At 40.6% G+C, this 26,841-nt stretch overlaps 1 protein-coding gene across 1 annotated transcript in view; it reads right to left on the bottom strand.

Annotated features, from left to right (window-relative positions):
- The window catches only part of FLT3 (fms related receptor tyrosine kinase 3), a 73,205-nt gene extending 56,535 nt beyond the window's left edge, over positions 1-16,670 (bottom strand). Inside the window, exon 1 of the mRNA XM_040621759.1 lies at positions 16,577-16,670. Within this exon, the coding sequence (XP_040477693.1) occupies positions 16,577-16,619 (43 nt within the window). The 5' untranslated portion in view covers positions 16,620-16,670. The remainder of the gene's footprint in view (positions 1-16,576) is intronic.
- Positions 16,671-26,841: the final 10,171 nt, after the last annotated feature.

Raw genomic sequence — 26,841 nt, forward strand, 5'->3', positions numbered from 1 at the left:
TTCTTTCTTTCTTTCTTTCTTTCTTTCTTTCTTTCTTTCTTTCTGTTGATATTGAGTTGTATGAGTTCTTTTCATATTTTGGATATTAATCCCTTATCAGATAAATAATTTGCAAAAGTTTTCTTCCATTCCATAGGTTACCTTTTCATATTGTGGATGGTTTCTTTTGCTATGCAAAGGCTTTTTAGTTTGAGGTAGTCCCATTCATTGATTCTTGCTCTTGTTGCTTTGCTTTTGGTGTCAGATCTGAAAAATCTAATTTTGCTAAGACTGATGTCAAGATTACCCCCTATGTTTTCTTCTATGAGATTTATGATTTCAGGTCTTACATTCAAGTCTTTACTCCATTTTGAGATTTTTGTATATGGTATAAGATAGTGGTCCAGTTTCATTTTTTTGCATGTGGCTGTCCAGTTTTCCCAACACCTTTTATTAAAGAGATTATCTTTCCTTGATTGTATACACGTGGCTCCTTTGTCATAAATTAATTAACCATATATGCATGATTTTATTTCTGGGCTCTCTATTCTGTTCCACTGATCTATGTGTCTGTTTTTATGCCAGTACTGTACTGGTTTGAATTCTATAGCTTGGTAATAGTGTTTGGAATCAGAAAGTGTGATGCCTTTCACTTTGTTCTTTCTCAAGTTTGCTCTAATTATTTAGGGTCTTTTGTGGTTCCACACAAATTTAAGGATCGTTTTTTCTAATTCTGTGAAAAATGCCATTGGAATTTTGATAGAGATTGCACTGAATCTGTAGATGGCTTTAAATAATACAGACATTTTTAGCAATATTAATTCTTCCAATCCATGAGCATGGAAATTCTTTCCATTTATTTGTCTTAGTTAATTTCTTTGATCAGTATCTATACTTTTCAGTGTACAGATTTTTTACTTCTTTGGTTATATTTATTTCTAGATATTTTATTCTTTATGATGCAATTGTAAATGGAATTCCTTTCTTAATATCCTTCCTGATAGTTTGTTGTGAGTGTATAGAACCAAAAACTGAATTTTATATATTGATTTTGTATCCCACAAATTTACCGAATTCGTTAATTAGTTCAAACAGTTTTTGGTTGGAGTCTTCAGGGTTTTATATATGTAATAACATGCCACTTGCAAACAGAATCAGTTTTTCTTCTTCCTTTCTGATTTGGATGCCTTTTATTTCCTTTTCTTGCCTAACTGCTCTCACAAGAATATTCAGTACTATGTTGAACAGAAGTGGGGAAAAATAGGCATCCATGTCTTCTTCCCAATGGTAGAGAAAAGGCTTTTAGCTTTTAATCACTGATATTAGCTGTGGGCTTGTCACATATGGCCTTTATTACATTGAGGTATATTCTGTCTAAACCCACTTTGTTGAAAGTTTTTATCATGAATGGATGCTGAATTTTTTAAAAAGCTTCTTCTGCATCTATTGAGATGATCATAGGGTTTTAATCCTTCATTTGTTAATGCGGTGTGTCACATTGATTTGCAGATGTTGAACCATCTGAGCACCCCTGGAATAAATCTCATTAGATATGGCATATGATCCTTTTGGTATATTGTTGAATTTTGATTGCCAAAATTTTGTTGACAATGTTTCCATCTCTTTTCATCAGGGATACTGACCTGTAATTTTCATTTCTTGTAATGTCTTTGCCTGCTTTTGATATCAGGGTTATGCTGGCCTCATAAAATGAGTTTATAAGTGTTTTCTTCTGTTCTCTTTTTGGGGGAAGAATTTGAGAAAGATTGGCATTCATTTTTCCTTAAATGTTTGGTAGAATTTACCAATGAAGCCATCTGGTCCTGGATTTTCTTTTTTGGTACGTTTTTCAGTACCGATTCAATCTCCTTACTAGTAATTCTGTCCACATTTTCTGTTTCATGATTCAGTCTTTGGTAGGGTGGATGTTTTTTAGAAGTTTATCCATTTTTGCTAGATTGTCCAATTTGTTGGCATTTAAGTGTTCATAGTAGTTTTACAATCTTTTGTATTTCTGTGGAGCCCTTATGACCATTACTTTGAACTCTTTATAGGTCAACAATTGATCTTTGTTTCACTAAGGTTTATTTCTGGAGTTTTATCTTATTCTTTTGTTTGGAACATAGTTCTCTTCATTTTCCTTTACTCTCTGTGTTGGTTTCTGTGCATTGGATAAAACAGCCCCCTCTCCCAATCTTCACAGAATGATCTCCTATAGGAGATAAACCTTATCATTCAGTCCAGGCTAAGGTCTCAGTTGCCTCTCAAACCTTTGTGATTGTCCAAGCCACCTTTTTTGTTCTTACTGGCTCCTAATAATGAATGTATGCCAAGACCTGTCAGTATCTCAAAGGGGAGGATCTCAGTCAGCACCTAGATAAAGAGTGATTGGAAGCCAGACACTCCGCAGTGGTTTTTCAAGTATGCAAATAGACGTCTTTCAGCAAAAGACCAGGAGCTGGAACCTTCTGTCTGCTTCCTTTGCACAGAGCCCCGGGGGATAGCCACTTAGGTAGGAACTGTTTCTTTGTTTGCTACAGCCTTGGGGGACCCATCAATGCAAACCCTGCTGGCCACCAGTGCCAGGCAGTTAAAGGGTGAGTCCTCTGGGTGGCACCTACAAAATCCGGGGCTCCAAACGTGCACATGCTCCTTTCGGGAAGATACCAGCAGCAGGAAAATGTGGAGATGGTGCTCGTCAGCCTCCCCAGTCTCGAGCAGGATTGTAGTCAGTTCCTAGATGCATGCTAAATTGGGAGCCTAGACCTCAGGCTGCAAACAGCTCTCTTTAAGGGAAAGACCTGGAGATACACATTTGTGTCTGTTGCTTCTGCAGGGAGCCCTAGGGAGTCCTCCCAAGGCCAAAGAATTGTTTCTTTGTTTGCTAGAATCTGACGGGTCTCAAAGATGCAAAAGCCCCTTAGGTTTTCAGAACCATGTGTTTTGAGAGTCTGTCCCTCAAGTGGAAGTCTTAATAATAGGAAATGAACCACAGAAACTATGGATTCCGGGAAACAATCTGAGGGCTTCAGAGGGGAGGGGAGTGGGGGATGGGCTAGCCCAGTGAAGGGTATTAAGGAGGGCACATATTACATGGAGCACTGGGTGTTATACGCAAACAATGAATCATGGAACACTACATCAAAAACTAATGATGTACTGTATGGTGACTAACATATCACAATAAATAAATAAATAAATAAATAAATAATAAAATAAGAATGCTAGATGTTGGATCCAAACCTTTCATTCCTTAGGGAGAAGCTGGGAGTTGTGAGTTCCCTCTTCATTGTGTATTGCTGTGTTGGGGATTGGGTTCTAGTGAAACTGACATGTGTCTCTGCCTTTTCCACCCATTTCAATGTGGGATTTTTCCTCATCGGAGTGATGTGTTAAGAGTCATTCAGCTAGTTTCTGGATTTCTTTCAGAGTGAATTGTTCCATGTGCAGCTGTAGATTTGGTGTGTCCATGGGAGGAAGTGAGTTCAGGAGCCTCTTACATGGCCATCTTCAAGTTTCGAGAGTTCTTTTTAAAAATAGATTCTGGATACAAGTCCTTATCAAATATGTAATTGACAAATATTTTCTGCCAATCTGTGGCTTGTCTTTTGAAGACTAAAAATTCTTAATCTTGAAGATGTCCAATTTATCATTCTTTCATGGATCATGCTTTTGGTTTTTTTTTTTTTTTTTTTAGATTTTATTTATTTATTTGACAGAGATAGAGACAGCCAGCGAGAGAGGGAACACAAGCAGGGGGAGTGGGAGAGGAAGAAGCAGGCTCATAGTGGAAGAGCCTGATGTGGGGCTCGATCCCAGATCGCCGGGATCACGCCCTGAGCCGAAAGCAGACACTTAACCGCTGTGCCACCCAGGCGCCCCATGCTTTTGGTTTTGTATCTAAAAAATCTTTGTTCCATCTAAGGTTATAAAAGTTTTCTCCTAGTTTTATAGTTTTAGGTTCTAAATGTACATTTTAGTTTTACATTTAGGTCTATGATCCATTCTGTGTAGACTTTTAAATGGTAAGACTATGGATCAAACTTTTCATAGGATTATATTTACATGTGAATCTTCAATTGTTTCAGCACCATTCATTGAAAGAGTAATGATTTCTCCACTGCATTACCTCCACACCTTCTTCGAAAATGATTGCATATTTCTAACTTCTGAAATCCTTATACTCTTCCATTGATCTACTTGTCTATCCGGATGCTGATTTCACACTGTCTCGATTATTACTGCTTTATAATAAGCCTTGAAATCAAGATGGTAAGTTTTCCAACTTTGTTCTTTTCAAAGTTTTTTGGGTATTGTACATCTCTTTCATTTTCATATTAAGTGTAGAATCAGCCTGTTAAAATCTGCAAAAAGGTCTGCAGGGGTTTTGGTAGAAATTGTATTGAATCACTGGATCAATTGAGTACAACTGACATTTTAACAATACCGAGTCTTACAATACATACATATGGTATATCTCTCTATTTAGATCTCCTTTAATTTCTCTTAGCAATTTTTTTTATAGTTTTCAATGCACAGATCTTGCCTTTCTTTATCACTATTTCATCTTTCTGGACATTTTTACTTTAATATCTGATTCTTAGTTATAGAAACAAAATTAAATTCCTACACTGATCTTCCATCTTACAAATTTATAGAACTTGCTTCTTAGTTGTAATTACTTCTTTATAAGTGCATAGGATTTTATACATAGATGATCATGTTGTTTGCAAATAAAGACAATTTTACTTCTTTTCCAATCTGGGTTCCTTTAATTTCTTCTTCTTGCCTTATTATACTGACTAGAATCTCCAGTACAATGTTGAAAAGAAGTAGTAAGAATAGTCACCCTTGCCTTATTTCTGATCTTAGTAGAAAATATTCAGCCACTTGATATTAAAAGTATGATGTCTGTTAAAGGTTTTTCAGCATCCATCACTTCTATTCCTAGTTTGCTGGGAAATTTTATTAGGAATGGATATTGTATTTGGTCAAATGCATTTTTTGTATCTATTGAGATAATCATATAAGTTTGTTTTTGTTTTTTTAGTGACTTTTCTATCTGTGAATATGCTGAACTGTATTGATTCCTTTGCAAATGTTAACCAATCTTTTTTTTTTAATAAAGATTTTATTTATTTATTTGACAGAGAGATAGACAGCCAGGGAAAGAGGGAACACAAGCAGGGGGAGTGGGAGAAGAAGAAGCAGGCTCTCAGCAGAGGAGCCTGACGTGGGCCTCGATCCCAGAGCTCTGGGACCACGCAATGAGCCAAAGGCAGACGCTTAACGTTGGCGCCACCCAGGCGCCCCAATGTTAACCAATCTTGCCTTCCTGAAATAAACCGGTTGGGTATGAGTATTATCTTTTTTATATATGATTGAATTCAACTTGTGAGAGTATTGCTAAGAATTTTCGCCTTTATGTTCATGGTAATTATTGGTCTGTAGGTTTGTTTTTGTTTCTTGCTTCTAATATCTTCGGTTTTGGAATCAGAGTAAGCTGGCCTCATAGAATTAGGTGAAAAGCATTATCTTCTCTCAAATTTTCTAGAAAAGTTTGTACAGTTTTGGTATTATTTCTTCTTTAAATATTTGGTGGATTCCCCAGTAAAGCCATCTGCCCCAGTAGTTTTCATTGTGGGAATATTTTTAACTACAAACTCAATTTCTTTAACAGGTATAACATTGTTTAGGTTATCAATTTTCCTTGAATGAACTTTGGTAGTATGTATCTTTCAAGGAATTTTTTCCATTAAATGGAAGTTGTCAAAGTATAGGCATAAGGTTTTTAATAATATTCCATATTGTCCTTTTAGTATGTATAGATTCTGTAGTGATGTTGCCTCACTTACTCCTGATGTTGGAAAGGTGTGTCTTCTCTCTTTTTTCCTGATCAGTTTGGTTAGTAGTCTAGCAATATTACTGATCTTTTAGTGATCTTGGTTGCATTGATTTTCTCCTTTTTCTCCTATTTCATTGATTTTTCACTTTCATCATGTTTGTTTCCTTTCTTTTGTTTACATGGGGTTTAATTTATTATTTCCCCCGCTTTCTTATGTCTGAATTCCAGCTCATTAGTTTAAATTTGTAGCATTATAATTAAAGGCTACTCACCACTTAATACTTAGTAATTTAAGGCTATAAATTTCCTCTTTAGTACCGCTTTAGGAACATCCCACAAATTCCAATATATTGCACTTCACTTGCACTCAGTTCAACATACATTCTCATTTATCTTCTGGTTACTTCTTTGACCCACGGATTATTCAGAAATGTGTTCTTTGGTTTCCAAATATTTGACGACTTTCCACGTGTCTTTCTGTTATTAATTTCTAATTTAATTACCAGTGAAGTCACAGGATATATTTTATATGTCTTGAATCTTTTAAAATTCACCGAAGCTTGTCTATGGTCCAGAATATGGCCTAGCTTGGTAAGTATATTATGTGCACTTGACAAGAATGTACATTCAGCTCTTTGTTAGTGGAATATTCTATAAATGTAAATTAGATTAAGTTGGTTGATATTGTTGTTCAAGTCTTCTATAAATTACTGACTTCTTTTTTCTATCAATTATTGGAAGACTGTTGAACTCTCTGAATATAATTGTGGATTTGTCCATTTCTCTTGGCAGTTCAATCAGATTTTGATCCATGTATTTTCAAACTCTGCTATTAGATGCATAAATGTTTATGATTTTTATGTCCTTTTGATGTCCTTATAGCATTATGACATGACTTTCTGCCCCTACTAATATTCATTGCTCTGAAATATACTTTGTCTGTTATTTAGCCTCTCCAGCTTTTGATTAGTGTTGTCACGGGATTTCCTCCTCTACATCCTTTTACTTTTAACGTTTTTGTGTCTTCATATCCAAGATTGGCTTTGTTTATGCACCATAGTTGGGACTTGCTACTTTTTTTTTTTACGAAGTCTGACAGCCTCTGCCTTTTAATTATGATGTGTAGATTATTTCAACTTAATGAAATTGTTGATATGCTTAGATTTAAATCTATCATATTATTCTTTTTTTTCTATTCATTCCATCTGTTCTTTTCCCCCTTTTCCTCTTTTTCTGTCTCCTTTGGGAATAAGTGAGGATATTTTATGATTCTACTTCATCTCGTTTCTTGGATTATTAGCCATAATGTTTTGCTTTGTTATTTTAGCATTTGCTTTAGGGTTTATAGTATACATCTTTACCTTAATGCGGTCTTTTAAGTACTGTTATACCACCTCATATACAATATAAGGATCTTACAATATATATTTCAATTTCATCCCTGGTTTTGTGTTATTGGAATCATACATTGCACCTCGACATAAATTATAAACCCAACAAGTCACTGTTATTATTTTGCCTTAAATAGTCAATTATCTTTCAATAAAAAAATTCTTATATTTTACTCACTTTTGGAGGTCAAATATACACGTCATTGGAAAGAATGGGTGGGGAAAAGAAGGTCAGAAAAAATAGTTGATGAAATAATGGAGAAAATGTCCAAATCTCATGTAAATGATAAGCCCACACATCTAAGAAGCCCAAAAAACCCAAACACATGATGCAGGAAAAAAAACTACAAAAGGTACATTATAACCAAATTGCGTAATGCCAATGATAAAGAGAAACTCTTAAAAGCATCCAGAAAAAAAGATACATTCTGACAGCAGATTTACATGTCTATTTGACCAACTGAAGTTCTCACTGACTCTCTGTCATTTTATTTTGTCTTTTCTCTCTGTTCATTTTTCTGTCTTCAAGTTCACTAATCTTTTCTTCTGCAGTCAATCTGCTGTCAACTCCTTCCAGTGTAATTGCAATTTTCATCTCTAGAAGTTCAATTTGTGTGATTTTTTTATATTTCCTGCGTCCCTGCTTAACATGTCTAATCTTTCTTCCAGTTTCAGAACTATGTGGAATATAATAAAACAACTATTTTAATGTCCTTGTCTACTAATTTTATATTCTATGTCATTTCTGGGTCCCTTTCGGATGACTGACTGTTCTCTGTGGGTTAAATTTTTAATCTTTTGTTTGTCTATTAATTTGTGACTGGAAACCAGGCATTGTGAATTTCACCTGATGTCAGATGTTTCTGTATTTGATTACATATTTTTGAACATTTTTATGGGATGTAGTTAAGTTCATTGTAGACACTTTGTTCCTATCAGTTCTTCCTTTAAGCTCAGTTAGGTAGGACCAGAGCAGTGTTTAGTCTAAGGCTAATTTTTTCCACTAGTGGACTTCATCAAAATTAATAACTTCTGCTCCCCAAAAGAAGCTCTCTTTAAAAAAATGAAAAGAGAAGCCATAGACTGGAAAAAATATTTTCAAAACAACTTGATTTTTAAAAATAGGCAAAAGATCTTAGGAAACACTTCACCAGACATAGTATAGGATGACAATTAAGCACACAGAAAGATGACCAACATCATTAGTCATTTAGGGAAACGTAAATTAAAACCACCATGACATATTGCTACACCCCTATGAGAAGGGTTAAAAAACAAAGACAAAAAACTGACCATACCAAGTGGTGACAATGACGTCGAACAACTGCAACTCTCATACATTGTTAATGGGGATGAAAAATGGTACAATCACTTTGAGAACTGGCAGTTTCTCATAAAGTTGAATATTCACTGAGCACACATTCCAGTAATACACTGTCACTTTTAGGTGTTTACCCAAGAGAAATTAAAACCTATGCTCACACCAAAACTTATATTCAAATATTTACAGCAGCTTTATTTATAACTGCCAGAAACTAGAAGCAAACAAGTGAACGTCAGCTGGTTAATGGATAAACCACTTGTGGCACATCCAATAATGAAATACTAGTTAGTAATGGAATGGGGAAAAGCACTGCTAAAAAGAAAACCAAGGCCCAAAACTGAGTTATTCATGTTATGGCCAAGTCACCAAACCAGGGCTTAATACCTAACCTAATGGCAATTCCAACCTTCCCTAGAAATGTGGTCTTCACTAGCCAGTCAGAAATCCTCTGGTCAGCTCCAATGAGTTAATCTATCAAAAGGGTCCTCTCCATCCCCCAAGGAAAGACGAAGTAATCCACCTAACAAGACACCCTGTTTATCTCCCTAAAGGAAGGTGACTTGTCTGAAGCAGTCCTTCCTTTTCTTTTGCTAACTGTCCACCCCATGTCTGCCTATAAAATCCTTCTGTTTTGTACAGCTCCTGGAGCTCCTTCTACTTGCTAGATGGGGTGCTGTCCAATTCATGAAGCACTTAATGAAAGTTACTAATCTTCAAAGCTCCTTGACTGAGTTTCAGTTTTGGAGTACTGACATACATAACAACATGGATAAATCTCAAATAATCATGCTGTGTGAAAGGAACAGACTCAAAGGTCTACATATTATAAAATTCCACTTATGTGACATTCTGGAAAAGGAAAAATTATAGGTCACCAGAGGTTGGAGGTGGGTATTGGGGTTGATTAACTATGAAGAAGAAAAGAGAAGCTTTGTGGGGGGGAATGGAAATGTTCTATATCTTAATAGTGGTGCTAGTTATACGATGGTAGTTATTGGTTAAGCTCAGGGAACCGTACACTAAAAAGGGTAAAATCTGCAATATGAAAACTGTACCTTAATAGACCTGACTTTTTAAAAAGCCAGAGGATGAATTTGCCCCCATTGAGAGTAAGTTTCTTAATGAGAATCCATTCCCAAACCCTGGTAGCACTTCCTAGAGTCCAGCTCCAAACACAGTCTGAGCTAATGAGGACAACTTTGGAATTGGAAAAGTCCCCAAAGTGATGTGCTTTGAAGAGACAGGGCTAGGGTGGGGGTAAGTGGAAAAAAAAATTTAGCACCAATCAAAAATAAAATTTTAAGTAAAAGTAAAATCTCCTCCACTGGAAGAGTGACAGATTCAGACATTATAAAACAATCAGAGCATGTCAGAGCATGTCAGAGCATGTCAGGGCACGCCATTTTCAGGTTCTCCAAGCTGAGTCTCCTGGGAAGCACAGAGAGCTGGTGAAGACTTATGAGGTTTGAGTTCCAAGCCCCTCTTCTGAGAGTTACCCACTTGGATGACTGAATTTCAGCAAGTCCCTTAACCTTTCTGGACCCCATTTCCCTCACCTGGAAAAAGAGGGCAGTAGACCGGACTGGTGTGGTATAATAAATATGTTTGACCAGTCCCGGTTCCTGGCACAAAGCTCCTAAAACCCTTGGAATTTCCGGTGTGACAGGGGTGTCTTGTTATCCATGGTGAGCCCCTTTTGAGCACACTGGAGTTGATGCTAATGAGGTGACTTAGGGTGGGGTCCCTAGATGGCCTTAGGATGGGCCTGATAGCCAAAAAGACTAAGTAATCAGAGGGTGGAAGCTTTCAGCCCTACCCACTGACCTCTGGGAAGGAGGGGAGCTGCTGATTAAACTCCTTACACATTTTTGGATTGGCAGGTTGGAGAGGACGTGGAGGTGCCCAGAGAGGGGCTTCCTGGAGAGGGTGTGGAAGACACACACACACCCCCCCCCCCGCCCCGCACACCTTGCTCTATCTCCCTCTTCCATCTGGCTGCTCCTGAGTTAGAGCCTTTCATAACAAACTAGTAATCTAGTAAGTAAAATGCTTTTCTAAGTTCTGTGAGCTACTGTTGCAAATTAATCAAACTTGAAGAGGGGGGTCATGAAAACCTCTGATTTCTGACCCGTGGTCAGAAGTCCAGGAGACAGCCCAGACTTGGGATGGACATCTGAAGTGGCAAGCGGAAGGATCTGAACCCCTGACCTGTGGGATCTGATGCTGTCTCCAGGTAGACAGTGTCAGAATTGAGTGAAATTACAGGACATCAGCTGGTGTCCAAGAATTGCTTGGTGTGGGCAACACCCCCCTGCAACACACACGCACACGCGTGCATGGACACACACGCGCACACACACACACAGCCTTTTGGTGGCCAAAAATGTTCAGTGCTATTACTGGAGAGGAGGACACATACAGGAGTGTTTTTCCTTAGAAATGGGTAGCTCTAAGGTCTCGTCACTTCTACTCATTCTATGCTCTTTTTTCTGAAAATGGTCATGATTTTAAGTGCCATCTGTTTGCTCATGAGTTTCATATTCGTCCCTCCAGTGTGTATAACTACATATCTGGGCAGTCCCAGGAACCTTAAACTCAGCCTGAACTCTCCTTCCTAAATCTACTCTCTCCTTTCTCTTTCCTCGAAGTTAGTGGCAACAGGGCTACTGCCATCGAAGTCAGAAACCTAGACGCCATCTTTGACTCCTCCCCCTCCCTCACTTCCCATCAGCCAGGCCGTTGCCAAGCCTTGACATTTCAACCTCTTGGTAATTCCCAAATCCGTGTGCAGCTCCACATCTCTATTACCGTTGCCCCGGTTCAAGCTCTAGTCGTCTCTGGCCTCAGAGACTGCCCTCAAGTTCCTAGCTGGCCTCCCTGCTGTGGACCAGTCAGTCTGACATCCATCCTCTCTACAGAAGTGTCTTTCCAAAATATGCATCAGAGCAAATCACCCCTCTGTTCAAATTCCTCAACAGCCTACAGCAACGGTGCTTACTCTTTTAAGTCAGACCCCTTTGAAAATCTGATGAATGCAATGAATTAATCTCTCTCCAAAACACACACGCACACACACGCACACACCCTCTCTGAGGAATACAGTGGATAGCTGAATTCCATCCAGAAACTCTTGGTGTATATGATAAAGTCCAAGTCCCTCAACACATCACCAAAACACTCCTTACACATTACACACTAAGCCTCTGGCAACCCGGAATGTTCTGAAAGCCATCCACTGAACAGTCTTCAAACAGTTTTCTGAATCACAGCCTTTCAAATGATAGCTACTCTGTCCCGGAAGCCTTGTACATGGTGTCCTAACAACCTGGAACGGAGCTATACTTTTCCATCTACTGCATGTTTCTTACCTCTCTACCTTTTCTTTGCTTTCCGGTTTGGCTGGAATGTCCTCCTTCCCTTTCCCTGTCAACTCTTCCTTATCTTTCTATTCCCGGCTCTGGCATGACTTCCGCTTGGAAGCCTTGCCTTACTTTCTCAGTCTGGATTACAGGATCTGTCTTTGTGCATATTTCCAAAACCGCACCGCAATTTCCCTTTTATATGCCTGACCTTTCCCTGCCAACACCCCCACCATTAGACTGTGAGCTCTTTGAGGGCAGGAACCAGTACTATGGGGGACTTACACAAGTCCTAGGTATAGGCAGTGCTCAAAAGTGTCTAAGAAAGGAAGGAGGAACATCCTGTGACTCTAAATCCTAATGATTTCTTCAGACGTTATATGCTTCCCTTTCTGCAAAGCACCTGCCTCACAAGGAACGCAGCTGTACTTTACAGGATTATCTGATGAAAGAGTAAGATACTGCTTATCTCCTTTTTACAAATGAGGAACTTAAGTGCAGAGAAATTCCCTGCCAGAAGAAAGAACACTTGTTTCCTAACTGTCTTGTTAGTCCTAATACATCCATCTGCATTGCCTCCAAGAACAGAATCCCTACCATTAGGAAAATCCTAACCCAAGTAGCAAAGCATTTGAAGACGGAGGTCAGTGAATATCTTATAATCCAAACATAACAGTTTGTATAAATAATGACAATATTCTGTTTTAGTGTAGACTGTAAATAATTTTTTGGAGGACTCTTGGCTACCATTTGACTTATAATGACAGCAGTGAAAAAAAAATTTTTACTGTTTAAACCTAAAAAATAACAATAGTTCCTCTTTTAGGATCTTATGCAATTCCTCTAGCCACAAAAGAACAGTGTGTGTGTACTTTATATTATTTTTAAATTTCCTCCACATGTGTTGGTACCCATCGAGCAGAACTGCATGATTCAAATTAACGACCATCAGTGAGTTCTACAGAAGTTTTTCTCACTTGAGGACCACTGACGGTATAGTCTCGTAAGGTAGAGACACCTAAGTCAGTCACCTACATATAAAGCTCATAGGCCAGCCCCCTCCAAGACAGAAAAACCTTTGGCCACATGACTATGGCTACCTAACTAAGCAGTGGCTAAGGCTCTTTTGGAAGTCATGGAAAAATCTTAAGATCACAGTGTCACCTGACAAAAACCAAGAAGTTCTACTCAGACAAACCACCTATAGTGAGATTCACAAAAGTCTGTTATTTCGGAGTGAATGAAGGATAGAGCATGTGGCAAGACCAAGCCCCACAAATGATAAAGCAAGCTAAGCTAATTTTCGATCCCTCATATCTCCCCCTCCAAATTCTTACTCCTGTCCCCGCAAGGTCCCTTTCAACATCAAGAAAAATGATATGATACAATACTTTTGACATTATTTGCTTTTTGTCAAATCAGAATCTTTACCCAAGGATGAAGGAGTATATGGTGGGTGTCTGGGGAGTTGGCACGCTTGTAATCTTGAACATTGAACGTTAAGGGCTCTTGTCACACTGCTTGCTGAGTTTCACTGAAGAGTGACAAGATGACAGGAACAAAAAGAACTGTGTAGAAAGTGCTAGCACTGAACCTTCCTGTGGGCTTTGCAAGGGAGAGAGATGCTCTTTGGGAGTAAAGTGAGGTCGATAAACTTTGCTCAAAGAACCACTTAGAAAATGTTTCTTCCCAACACCATGCGTTTCTTAAATAGAATGGAATTAGCTATTATATGTAAGTTTCTTTATCTTCAGTCTTTTTCATCCTTGCCCTTGTGCCCAGCACAAGAAATTTTATCAGATAAAAAAGTGTTTTTCTTTCTCACGCATGCTTCCTCTTCAACTTTCTTATCCAAAGTCCTCTCTGGAATATAAGTAAGGTCTTCCTCCTCCACATTTCACATCTCATTACCTGATTGTTTTGCAGTTCACCAACAGAATTTAACAGCAGTGACAAAATCTTAATTCATAACGAAGAGTTCCTGAAAGTGCCTTTTTAGTTATAAAAAGTAGAGCCACTCTTTCATGAAAGGCAAAGAGTTCACAACTCAGCCTCAGAGATAATTTACTATGGGTCGATGTGAAGTACCTAAGAAGAAATGAACAGCTGATCTAGACTATATGTCAGCAACAATTAGAACTAGACTTTTAGATTCAAAGGGGACCTGATTATCATGCCACCAGGTCTGGTGTCCCCTCTAATCCAAACCTATCTTTGCCTAGTGTCCCTTCCCTTCACCTCCTCCTGAATCATCCCCCCTCAGGCTAGAAGTTTGCAAGAAGGCAAATAAAGCATGAAAAGCAACAAGGGCAGAGCATGACAATAAAATGTGTAATTCAAGGCTCTGACTATGAATTTTCTGACATGAATGAAGGAGATAGCATCTTACTTATTGAAATATTGAAATCCCCCTCCTCTTCTCCAGTCTCTGCACATAATGCAGTTAAGACGTTGGAGAGCACATTTCCATTCTTTAAATCCTACTTGGAAAGCTTCATCATTATCCATGAGAGGTAGAGCTGATAATATAAGGGAAATGGGCATTGTATCTTACAATTCAAGGAATTTAAAGTTTTTAAATATTTTGAAGTCCTCACTTTAAGTTTCTCACGTTCTACTCCTTTGTTCAAGAAAATCTGTAATACCAAGTATTGGTAAAGATGGGAGGATCTGGAACTCCCAAAAGCAGGCAGAGGGAATGTAAATCGGTAGGGTCACTTTGGAAAACTGATAGTATCTACCAAAACTGAATCTATGCCTTTCCCTATGATCCGGGAATACTACTGGTGGGCAGCATCCTAAGAAAAATGAGTGTTTATATCCACCAGAAACATGTAAAACAATGTTCACAGCAGTGTCATTCCTAATTTAACAAAATTGGAAACAACCTAAATGTTCTTCAACAACAGAATGGATAAATAAATTGTATAGTATATTCAGACTTAGCAATAGCACTCCGCAGTTTAAAAAAATTTAAAAAAAACCCACTGCTACGGAGACCAAGGTTGAATCTCCCAATCACAATGTTGAGTAAAAGCAGCTGGACAGGAAAGAGAAAAGAGAACGATTTGGTGCATGTGAAGTGCAGAAACAGGCAAAGGAATGGTATTAAAAGTCTGAAAGGTGGCTACCTTTGGGGGGATTGACTGAGAGGGGGTGGGGCTAGAATTGCTCTCTATCTATAGTCAAGGTTCTGTGGGTACATACACATATCAAAACTAATGGAATCGTACTGTTAAGATGGGTGCATATTTGCTGTATGCAAATTACACCTCATTTAGAAAAGTCTGGAAAGAGATGTAGAAATTTCTGAGATTGTTCCTAAACATAAAGGAATTCAGTGCAGCTTAAATATAGTTGCAAGTACGAATCTTTGTAAGCCTCTGTATGCTATTGAAAAATTCACTTACTACTTAATTTCATATGTAACAGAGAGCCAGCTTTTTGTATTAATAGACTGAAAAACATATTGTACGATACATTTGAAATGTACATATTTACCAATTAGCAAAGATAAATGTTTAAGAAATGCAAAAGGTCTGTTTTCCCACTCTTCTCCCCCTTATGTTACATTTCTTACTCTCTCATGCTGAATTATTTTTAACAAAAGCTATTGGAAATAATTCCTGCACGTCTCTAATGAAAATAGTTTTTCCATGTACCGCAAAGGCTTCAAGTTAGAATGCTAGAATTTTGGAGCTGGCGGAGACAGAGCCGGGCACCCTCACTGGACGGACAGAGGAGGATGCCGGGGCGGGGGCGGTGAGTGCCAGTCCCAAGGTTGCAGGGCTAGACAGGGACCCAAGGCTCCTGGGCTCCTCAGGCTCCCACAAATGTCTCCTTCACCCTAAATTCAAATCAACCCTCTTATTCTTCCGAATCGACGAGCTGGATCTAAAGGGGATTTTTTTCTCCCTCTCATTGCCGACTATGCCATCCAGGAGATTATTTGGGAACGGTCAGCTGAGTCCTTGAAAACCCCCTTGGGGTTTAATGCCAGTTAGAAGGGGTAGCTAGTATTTTCATATGTAAATCCTGTTTGCATAACATTTCCAAAGTAGCTTTTCGTTGATCCCACCGAAATTCGGCTGGGGTGGGGGTCGTTACTCGGGGTGACTAGCTCTGGGGGAGAACGCGGGCGCCTTTCCCCCTCAGAGTTCACTCCATAAATCAGAACCTCAAAAGAAGAGTCAAAGACGCCACCCGGGAGTCTCCGGTCTCCGGGGTCAGTCCAGGAGCGGTCCGGAGCCCCCTGGAGCCACCCTCGGGGCCGCGGCCTCGGGCGCACCGCCCACCACCCAGCGCGGGGGCCGAGCGGGCGGCGGCGCGGGTGCGGGGGGCTGGCGCGGCCGCGGCTCTGGCCCCGGCCCCGGGCAGCTCGTCGGGAGGCCGCCCGCGGAGTCCGGGCCGCCGTTCGGGACGCGGGCCGAGCGGGAGCGGCGGCGTTAGAAAAGAGGGAAGACGCCGTGGGGGTGGGCAGGCGGGGGCCGCGGGCAAGTTCGGGGCGAGGCGGGAGGGCGCGAAAGAGGGGAGGGGCGCGGGAGCGAGGGAAGAGCGAGCGCGGGGAGGAGCGAGGCGGCGGGGACCCGGAGGCGCGCGCCCGGGTCCACAGTGCGGGGTGGGGGCGAGGGCCGCGCGGGGGGCTGCGGGGGCTGCGAGCGGGCGTGCGGGGCCTTACCGAGCAGCGGCAGCCGGCCGCCACGGCGCGCCCACGCCGGCATGGCCTCCGGAGCCCGGGGTCCCCAGGCCGCGCCGGCCCAGCCCTGCGATGCCGCCCAGAGCGGCGCGCCCCGCGCTGCAGGTGGCTCGCTTAAGGATGCGCGTCACCGACCGCAAATTCCCTCGGACTGGTGCAAAGTGGAAGGGGGGAGGATCCCTCTCCCCACCGGCAGGGGCCGAGGCGGGAGCCGAGAGGTTGGGCCGAGCTGGGGAGCCGGTGCCTGGCGCAGCGCTGCGGCCGAGCCCACGTGCCCGCCGTGGTCCGCAGCCAACGCTCCGCCGCGACCGGGGCTCCCCGACTGTGGCGGGGGAGATCGGGCGCCGTTCCGCCGGGGAAGTGGCCGGAGCTCCGTCGCTGTGGCTGGGGAGGGGGCGCGGCAAGGGCTGCCTTGCCCCCCGGGAGTCCCTGAACCCTCCGGTTTGGATTCCGGAGCTTGGGGACAGTAGAGAGCCAGAAACCGTCCTCCTCGCGCGCGGGGGTCTTTGAGGCCCCGGGATGGCAGCTAAATCCGCGCCGCACACCCGCAGCCCTGGGTAGCGCGCGGAAGAGCAGAGGGTCGCGTTCCGAGCTCGGTGGATCCTAATTACGGGCTGGTTTTCTTTGTCTCCCCCTCCATCTCCAAGGATGCTCAGGACCCAGTCAGTAGAGGCAACGAGAAAGGCGGGCTCGGTTTCAATGTCAACCAAGGCAATTAGGAAGGCTGAAAACCAGCCACAGAAACAAAAGCAAAACACACAGAGAGTACACCCCAGAGGATGTTTTGAATTATCCATCCCATAATTCTTGTTCTTCATCGAATATATATCTCAAGTTGAAAATTATTTTCTTCGCAGTAAGTTGAAGGCTGGAAAGCCCTGGATGCCAGTTCTGAGCTTTCCCTTAACTAGCCCTTTGACCTCACAAGCCCTTTGCTGCCCTCTTAGAGTCGCCGCTTACTTACCTGTAGATGAGGGGAGTGGACCAAATGGTTTGTAAGGTGAATCCCAATTCTAGGAATTCCATGCTTTTAATTATGTAAATAATTTTCTGATAAAGCATGATAATTGCCAGTGTTCGTTCTTGGTCATACAATCCTTTTCCTCAGCTGTAGTCTACAGCACAATCATTTTTACCCCATAGGGAATGACAGAAACAAAAGCGTCTGCCATGGAGCAGCCACTGTGGAAAAAAGGATGGCAGTTTCTCAAAAAATTAAAAATAGAATTACCATATGATCCAGCAGTTCCACTTCTGGGTATATACTCAAAAGAACGGAAAGAGGGTCACGAAGAGATATTTGCACACCCACATTCATAGCAGCATTATTCACAATAACCAAAAGGTAGAAGCGACCCAGATACCCATCTACAGATGAATGGACAAACAAATGTGGTCTATACGTACAATGAGCTATTATTCAGAATTCGAAAAATAATTAGGAAATTCTAGGGGCGCCTGGGTGGCTCAGTCGTTAAGCGTCTGCCTTCAGCCCAGGGCATGATCCCGGCGTTATGGGATCGAGCCCCACATCAGGCTCCTGCGCTATGAGCCTGCTTCTTCCTCTCCCACTCCCCCTGCTTGTGTTCCCTCTCTCTCTGGCTGTCTCTCTCTCTGTCAAATATATAAATAAAATCTTAAAAGAAAAAATTAGGAAATTCTAGTACGTGCTACAACATGGTTGAACTCTGAAATGCATGTCTGAGGACATGCAAAGTGAAATAAACCACTCACAAAAAGACAAACACTGCATGATTCTACTTGTATGAGGTCCCTAGAGTAGTCAAATTCATAGAGACAGAAAGTAGAATGGTGATTGCCATGGGTGGGAGGGAAGGGGGGGAATGGAGAGTTGGTGTTTAATGGGTGCAGGTTTCAGTTTTGCAAGATGAAAAGGGTTTTGGAGATGGGTTGCACAACCATCCGCATGTACTTAACGCTACTGAACTGTACACTTAAAAAAATGGTCAAGATGGCCGATATCATCTTGGTGGATTTTATCACAATTAATAGTTCTTAAAAAAATAGTGTCTACCTTGGATCCAACAAAGAACTAGAGGAAGAGGCATGAGGTAAGTGAGGCATGAAGAGGTAAAAGCAATGAAGCAGGCTAGCAACGAGGAAAAAATGGGCTGTAAGCCTTCTAACTGCCAAGATCAAATGCATTACCTTTTATTTATAGCTTGGTTACTGCAAGCTTTAAAAGAAAGCGATGATTGCAAGTTTGCAGTATATCAGCTTGGGCGGAGCAAGGTTCAAGAACCCCAAATCATGAAGATACGATGCTTCTTCAAAGAATCTTGGGCACAAGGCAGAAATCTCTATGAGAAGTGGGAAGAGTGAAGGAAATTAGTCAAATAACAAATGAGAGAAATAGAGAAAGACAAATACCATATGATTTCACTCATGTGTGGAATTTAGGCAACAAAACAAGCAAAGAGACAAACAAAAAAACCATACTCGTAAATACAGAGAGCAAACTGGTGGTCCCCAGAGGGAAGATGGGTAGAAGGATGGGTGAAATAGATGAAGGGGATTAAGAGCACACTTCCTCAATGAGCACTGAGTAATGTATAGAATTGTTGAATCAATACATTGTACACCTGAAACTAATGTAACACTGTATGTTAATTATACTTTTTAAAATGTGTTCGAGTTGAGATTTAATAAAAATAATAATTTTTACTCAAGAAAGAAAGAAAGAAAAGAAAGAAAAAAAGAAAGATTAGGAATGGTTTCTATGCACACTTGATTTTCCCTGGAAATTAGTAGAAAAAAATAATTCTAGAAAGAGCAAATTTCATGGACTGAAATATTTTGGGGTATGAAATATAGGCTAACATTTGGGAGGTGAGATAATGCCCATCTTTCTTTGAAGGGTGCCAAGAGTCGTGTCTAGTATGGGACCTAAGTTACTCCTCAAACACCACTCTGCAAAGGCAGCCCTACATTATCTAGAGCCTTCGATTGTACAGTTAATTATGCATACCAAGTGCGAAATTTTCATTCCTGATCTCATGATATAAAGCCTACTGTAAAGAAGCTCCTAAAGGGGCAAGAAGTAACCAGGAGGAATGAGATGAAAGAATAAATCAAAAGAGAGAAGAGTAAGTTTATTTCTGGGTTGAATGGGTGACTTGCATTTGCTCTACAAAGGACAGAGTTTGTGTAAATTCTTTTTTTTTTTTAAGGTTTTATTTATTCATTCGACAGAGATAGAGACAGCCAGGGAGAGAGGGAACACAAGCAGGGGGAGTGGGAGAGGAAGAAGCAGGCTCACAGCAGAGGAGCCTGATGTGGGGCTCGATCCCACAACGCCGGGATCACGCCTTGAGCCGAAGGCAGACGCTTAACCGCTGTGCCACCCAGGCGCCCCAGAGTTTGTGTAAATTCTTAACACCATAATGCTTAGCTGCTACATGGCTATGAGTAAGTGGTCATTCATCTTACAAACGCCTTTCCAGCCGTTAAATTACACAAACATCACCCTCTCCTTCTTCAAAAATCATGGTATATTTTCAGTGACAACCAATAGGTGAAGTGCTTTCATGTCATTTTTAAAATACAAAGCTTTACATTTTCCTGAAAAAAAGAGAAAAGCAGTAGCAATATTTGACTAGGATTCTTGTGAATTCAGTTGAAATATCAGATAGTATAATTTTACACATCTTTTTTTTTTTTGAAGTCTATTTATTTATTTACTTTTTAGTAATACCAACACCCAACATGGGGCTTGAACCCAGGATCTTGAGATCAAGAGTCACACCTCTTCTGATTGAGCCAGCCAGGAGCCCTAATTTTATACATTTTTATTAACAGAGAATTTGAACCCTCCAATTGGTGAAACTGACAATACCAAACATCAGCAAGAATTCAGAGCAATGGGTAGCTCTCATCTATTGTTAGTGGGAGTCTAAACTGGTATAAACACTTTGGAAAATAATTTGACCTTACTTACTAAGTCGAATATGTGCATGCCCTATACCCATTAGTTTTACCCTGATATATATAGATATCGATATCTATATATATCTATATATGTCTATCTATATATCTATATATCTATATACATCTTAAAGAAATTCTACACACATGCAAGAGGAGACATGCACAAAAATGTTCATAGCATTATTGTTTGTAATGTCAAAAAACTGGGGACAATCTAAATATCCACTACAAAAGAATAAACTAGTATATTCATATAATGTAATACTATATAACAGTGAAAATGAATGAACTACAGTTATCTGAAACAGCATGGACGAATCTCAAAACAGTGTTGGGGGGGACTGTTAAGCAAGTCATGGAATAATAGACCTAAAGGCAAAGCCAAACAATATTCTTTTTAGGAATATATTCATAAAGGGCATAAAGAAAGTAAAGAAATAATTATCACAAAAGTCAGAATAGTGCTTACCTCTAGAATGGGGTGGGAAGAGAGCGTTTAATTGAAGATTTTATTAGAGAAGGCAGCCTGGGTATTTCTAAGGACCTGGCAATATTCTTATTGTTTTTTATTCTCTGCGATGGATGTTGGATGTTTGTTTTATTATTATTTTTTAAACTATGCAGCTATTTTTATACACTGCTGCAGGTATGATGTATTTCACAATAAAAAATTCATTTTATTTTATTTTTTTAAAGATTTTATTTATTTGTCAGAGGGAGAGAGCACAAGCAGGGGGAGCGGCAGGTAGAGGAAGGAGCAGGCTCCCCGCTGAGCAGGGAGCCTGACGCAAGACTCCATGCCAGGACCCTGGGATCATGATCTGAGCCCAAGGAAGACGCTTAACTGATTGAGCCAGTCAGGCAGCCCATATTTTATTTTATTTTTAAAATATTTTATTTATTTATTTGAGAGAGAGAGAGAGAGAAAGAAAGAACATGAGCAGGGGGAGGGGCAGAGGGAGAAGCAGGCTCCTCACCAAGCAGAGAGCCCAAAGTGGGGCTCGATCCTGGGACCCTGAGTTCATGACCTGAGCCTTAACTGATTGAGCCACCCAGGAGCCCCAATAAAAGAAAATTTTAAAGAAATTTTGACACGACACTTCTACCTATGAAGTTGTCTTATCCAAACAAAGAAAAACCATTGAATCTGATTAAGATCCCAGATCCAGCCACCAATGTATAGGAAATACACGGGATAGCGGAACATGGCAAATAATGACACGAGGATACAATCAGAAAATCCTAGACCCTAGCAAACTTTATAGAACGCATAACCTATCTTCTTCAATAAAAATTTGTAAGGAAAAAAAAGTCAGAGAGAGAACCTATAGATGAAAAGAAAACTAACAGATATATCAAGCAATTGCAATGTAAGGATTTTATTTGGACCCTAATTCAAGCAAACTGAAAGTATAGAGTAGTCAAGAAAATATGACCGTGATTTTATCTTTGATATTAAATCATTATTGTTTTAAAAAGTTTATATGTGATAATATTACCATGTATTTTTAAAATTGTTCCTACCTTTCTAGAAGCACATATGAAATATTTACAGATAAATTGGGGAGCTTGAGAGAGGAATAGATATTGACAGCTAATGAATACAGATTTTCTTTTGGGGATGATAAAAGTGTTTTAAAATTAGATTACAGTGATGGTTGCACAATTCTGTAAATATACTAAAAACCACTGAGTTGTACATGAAAGAGGTGAACTATATGGCATGTCAATCGGATCTCAATAAAGCTGTTAAAAATGACATAAAGTCTGAGATGTTCTTCAAAATAATTTGATGTGGGAGGGTTTGAGTGGGGGAATCAAAATTGATCATGTGTGACTAAGATTGAATCTCAGCAGTACTTAAATAAGCTCATTATATTTTTCTTAGAGATTTTCTGTAATAAAAAGATTTGGGGTGGGGGAAAGATTTTGAAATAATGGAGTAGTTAAGTCATCCAGAATGTGTGGAAGAGAGCTATCCTCCCTTGGGCATCGCCAGCGGCTCTTGATTATCGTTTTACTAACCCACCTAAAGAGACGAGCTATATAGCGCAACCCTGGAAACTGTTTTCAAGACGCAAACTTGGTGGCACACAGGTGAGCCACAAAACTCCCACGGTAGGATTGTATGGTAACTGACGGTTCTCTGTTTGTGTCTAAGAGGAGTTCAAAATAATCATTTCCTTAGAATTCTTGGCAGCTGTAACAAAGTACCACAAACTGAGTGACTTAAAAAAGAGAAATTTATTGTCATACGGTTCTGGAGGCTGGAAATGCAAGATTAAGGTGAGGGAAGGGTTGGTTCCTTCCCAGAGCTGTGTGGGAGAATCTGTCCCATGCCTCACTCTGAGCTTCTGATGGTTTGCTGGCGATCTCTGACGTTCCTCGGCTGCCGCTACATCACCCCAGTCTCTGTCTTCATCTTCATGTGGCATTCTCCCTCTGTGTGTGTGTGTGTGTGTGTGTGTGTCTGTCTGTCTGTCTCTGTGTCCAAATTTCCCCCTTCGTATGAGGACACCAGTCATACTGGATTAAGGCCCACCCTAATGACCATATTGTAACCTGTGTACCTATGTAAAGACCCTCTCTCCATATAAGGTCATGATCTGAAGTACAGGGATTAAGGACTCCAAAATATCTCTTTTAGAGGGAAGGGGGAGGCATAACTCCACCCATAACACATAGGTTTCAAAATCGGTACCTAGAAATCAATCCATATGATTCTTCTACACCTTTGTTATTAATTGCTGTTAGATTGCAATTTAATGTTTTGTTTTTACAAAGAAATTTAACACGAGTTACTTTTAACTTGTTTTAACACAAAAATGAGAGCCATTAAAAATTATGCCTCTAAAGAGTTCCCTTAAAAAGGATTCAAAACTGGGGTGCCTGGGTGGCTCAGTTGAGCGTCACCTCTTGGTTTTGGCTGAGATTGTGATCTCAGGGTTGTGGGATCAAGCCCTGCATCGGGCTCCATGCTTAGCAGGGAGCCTGCTTAAGATTCTCTCCCCCACCACCCACTGCCATGCTCTCTGAATAAATAAATACATATAATCTTAAAAAAAAAAGATACAAAACTATGAAAACATGTATTAGATTTTTAAAAATTATATATATATATCCAAATGCCTGGAAGGAAAATGTAAACTGGTTACTCTGACTTGTGGCCTTAGGAGTGCTTTGGAACCCATTTCTCCAAATAGAAATCCGAGGCTCAGGGGTGCCTGTCTGGCTCAGTTGGTAGACAGACCTACACTCAGGGAGAGCATGTGACTCTTGATCTCAGGGTGGTGGGTTTGGGCCCCACATTGGGTGTGGAAATTACTTAAAAATCTGTAAAACAAACTAAAAAAGAAGTCCAAGGCTCAGATCTGTTAGGGGCACACCCAAGGTCTTTCAGCTGTGAGGCGACTGGGATTCAGGTTGGCTTGCTTCCGTAGCCCTACTTTTAACCATCATGTCTCAGTATAATTGCCAAACACTGTACTAATCACTTTATAACTGTGATCTTATTTAATTCTGATAAGAATCCTAGAGTTTGGTGTCATTATTCCTACTCTAAAGAAGTCTATTAAGAGCATAAACTCTGAAGCAGGGAGAGATGGATGATTCCAGAAGCCAAAGGAAGGAGTTCATGAAAAGAAGAGAAGAATTGAAGATGGTGGCATCTGTTGTAATGACTCCTCGGCACATCTCAAAGTGTCAAAATCAACTAAGGACTTAGAAGACTCAAACAACATATAATCAACAAGTCATTTACATCCTAGAAACAGAGGGGGGAAAAATATATATATATAGATATATATATATATTTTTACTTCTTTGGCACTTTAGAAATCTTGATCATATACCAGGTCACATAAATAAATCTCAAAAGCAAAGATTACATTCTCTGATCACTCTACAGTAAAGCCAAAAAATTCATAAGTTTGATTCTAAAATCTTGGAAGTTTATAAGCACTCTGCTAAGCAATATTGGGCTCAAGGAGAACAGCATGGATTCAATTACCAGCAACATATAAAATACTGGAACTAAAAAAATGGAGGGGAGGGGGTAGAGTTTTAGCAAATCAAGAAATTCGTCAACACCCAGCCAATTAACATACTTCAGACAAATGGAATAGAAAAGAGTGGGTGTGGGAGAAGGGGAATTTGGGCCCATTTACATTTCAAGGAAAATCACAGGGGACTCTGCTATCTTGGTATCCAGGAAAGGAGAAAGGCCTTGGAGGAACCACAACCCTTGGGAGCAAGAGATATAAGGAGATTCATTGGTAGGGGAGGGTAGGACAGCATCCTAGTCCCTCTACCCTAGAGAGCCAGAGGAAGGGGACTTCAGGAAGGATGGAACTAGGTATGCCAGGCCAGTCCAGATTGGCCTGAAGCCTAGGAGTGGGATTTTTAGGCACTGAAAAAGAATTGGCTTATCTTGTCTGCAGGGCTCCGAAGTCCACAGGGCTGGTAAAGCATAGAAGGACCATTTAGTTGGGGCCTATAGCCCATCTGCAGAGAAGAGCAGAAAGTGCTGATCAAAAAAAAGCGAGAATCAAAAAGACAGATAACAAATGTGGGTGAAGATGTTGAGAAATCAGAAGCCTCGTACACTCCAGGTAGGCATGTAATATGGTGCAGCTGTTCTGGGAAATATTCTGGCAGTTTCTCACAAGGTTAAGCATACAGTTACCTTATGACCCAGCAATTTCACTCTTAGGTATGTACCCAAGAGAAATGAAAACATACGTCCACACAAAGACTTGTACATGAATATTCTTAGCAACTTTACTCATAATAGCCAAAAAGTGGATACAACCCAAATTCCCATCAACTGATGAATAGAAAAACAAAATGTGGTGTATCCGTACAGTGGAATGTTATTCGGCCATGAGAAGGAAAGGTAGATGCTGCAATGCTACCTTGAAAACATTACGCTCAGTGAAAGAAGCCAGTCACAAAAGACTACGTAAGACGTGATTCCATTTCTAGGAAATGTCCAGAATAGGCAAATCAGTAGACGCAGAAAGTAGAGTAGTGGTGTCCCAGGGCTGGGAGAAGCAGGGGTGCAGATGGGGAGAGGCTGCTAATGGGTCTGAGGTTTCTTTTTGGAATCATAACATTTTCTTCATGTAGATGGTGGTGATGGTTGCCCAACTCTGTGAATACACTATAACCACTGAATTATACATTTGAAATGAGTGACTTCGGTGATATATGATTTATGTCTCAATATTTTTTAAACAAAAAAAGGAAGAAAGAAACTGAGAACTCTATGCTTGCCAAGAGTCAGCAGCAGAAATAACCTTGCATTTAAGAAAGGAACTGTTTGATTTAGGACCCAAGCTAACTATGGAAACTACCCCAGGCATCTCCCAGCTTCCTCAGAGGAGGGGACTGAGAGCTGTCCTAGAGCCATTTACACTTCCAGGAAAACAGAAACTAACAAACTGCTCTGGTAATATTTGTACAGTTCTTGTGACTTTTCTTTGTTATGTTCCCTTTATTTCTCTTGCAGTTTCTTAAAGAAAAATACTTAAAAATACTAAAATGTGTTTGTGTTTGACGACAATAAAAGCAGAGCCGGTAACATTTTCTGTTGCTCAGTAGGTCTGGCTGATGAGTGGGGAGAGCAGGTAGGGGTGAAAGACAGGAAACGGTCTTAGGGCCTGGGGAGGATTACACATGGGGCAGCCCAGCTCAGGACCCAGAAGCTGATGTTCACTTAGGGTCTGCGTGCCACTCCTTGACCATGGGGGGATTTCTTGGGTTTGTCTTTCTCTACTTTCCGCCACTCCCATGCACACATGTTTTATCCCTTCGGACTTCTGTTAGGCTGTAGGCAGCTAATCTGCTAATGTCTTATTCACTACCACCATCATCCTCCCACCTCTCTGATCATACCTTCTCATTCTTTGCTGGTCGACCTCCTCTTTCCCTCCCCCAAATGCTGGTGTTCCCCTGAGCTAAATCCCCTCTCTTCTCTCCTCCAACCTTCCTAGTGACTCATCTACTCCCAGCACCATCTCAACACCAAAGAGTCCAAGGTCTGTATCTTTGGTTTATACCCCTCTCACCAACTACACACACATTTTCAAAAAAACCAAAATGTGCTCTTTCCGAAGCATACTATCCCTGTCACTATTCACCCTTTACTAACCTCTTCTTCTCTTAAATTTCCACATTCAACTCATCATCAGGTCTAGATTGGGAGCTATAACCTAATCTTTTTCATATGTTCCCTCTGTCCTTTCTACTCTCCACTGCCCTTAGTCTTCACAATGATCTTGCTTAGATGATCACAGTCA

The sequence above is a fragment of the Ursus maritimus genome, unplaced genomic scaffold (genome assembly GCF_017311325.1).
Source record: "Ursus maritimus isolate PB19 unplaced genomic scaffold, ASM1731132v1 scaffold_10, whole genome shotgun sequence".
Lineage (NCBI taxonomy): Eukaryota > Metazoa > Chordata > Mammalia > Carnivora > Ursidae > Ursus > Ursus maritimus.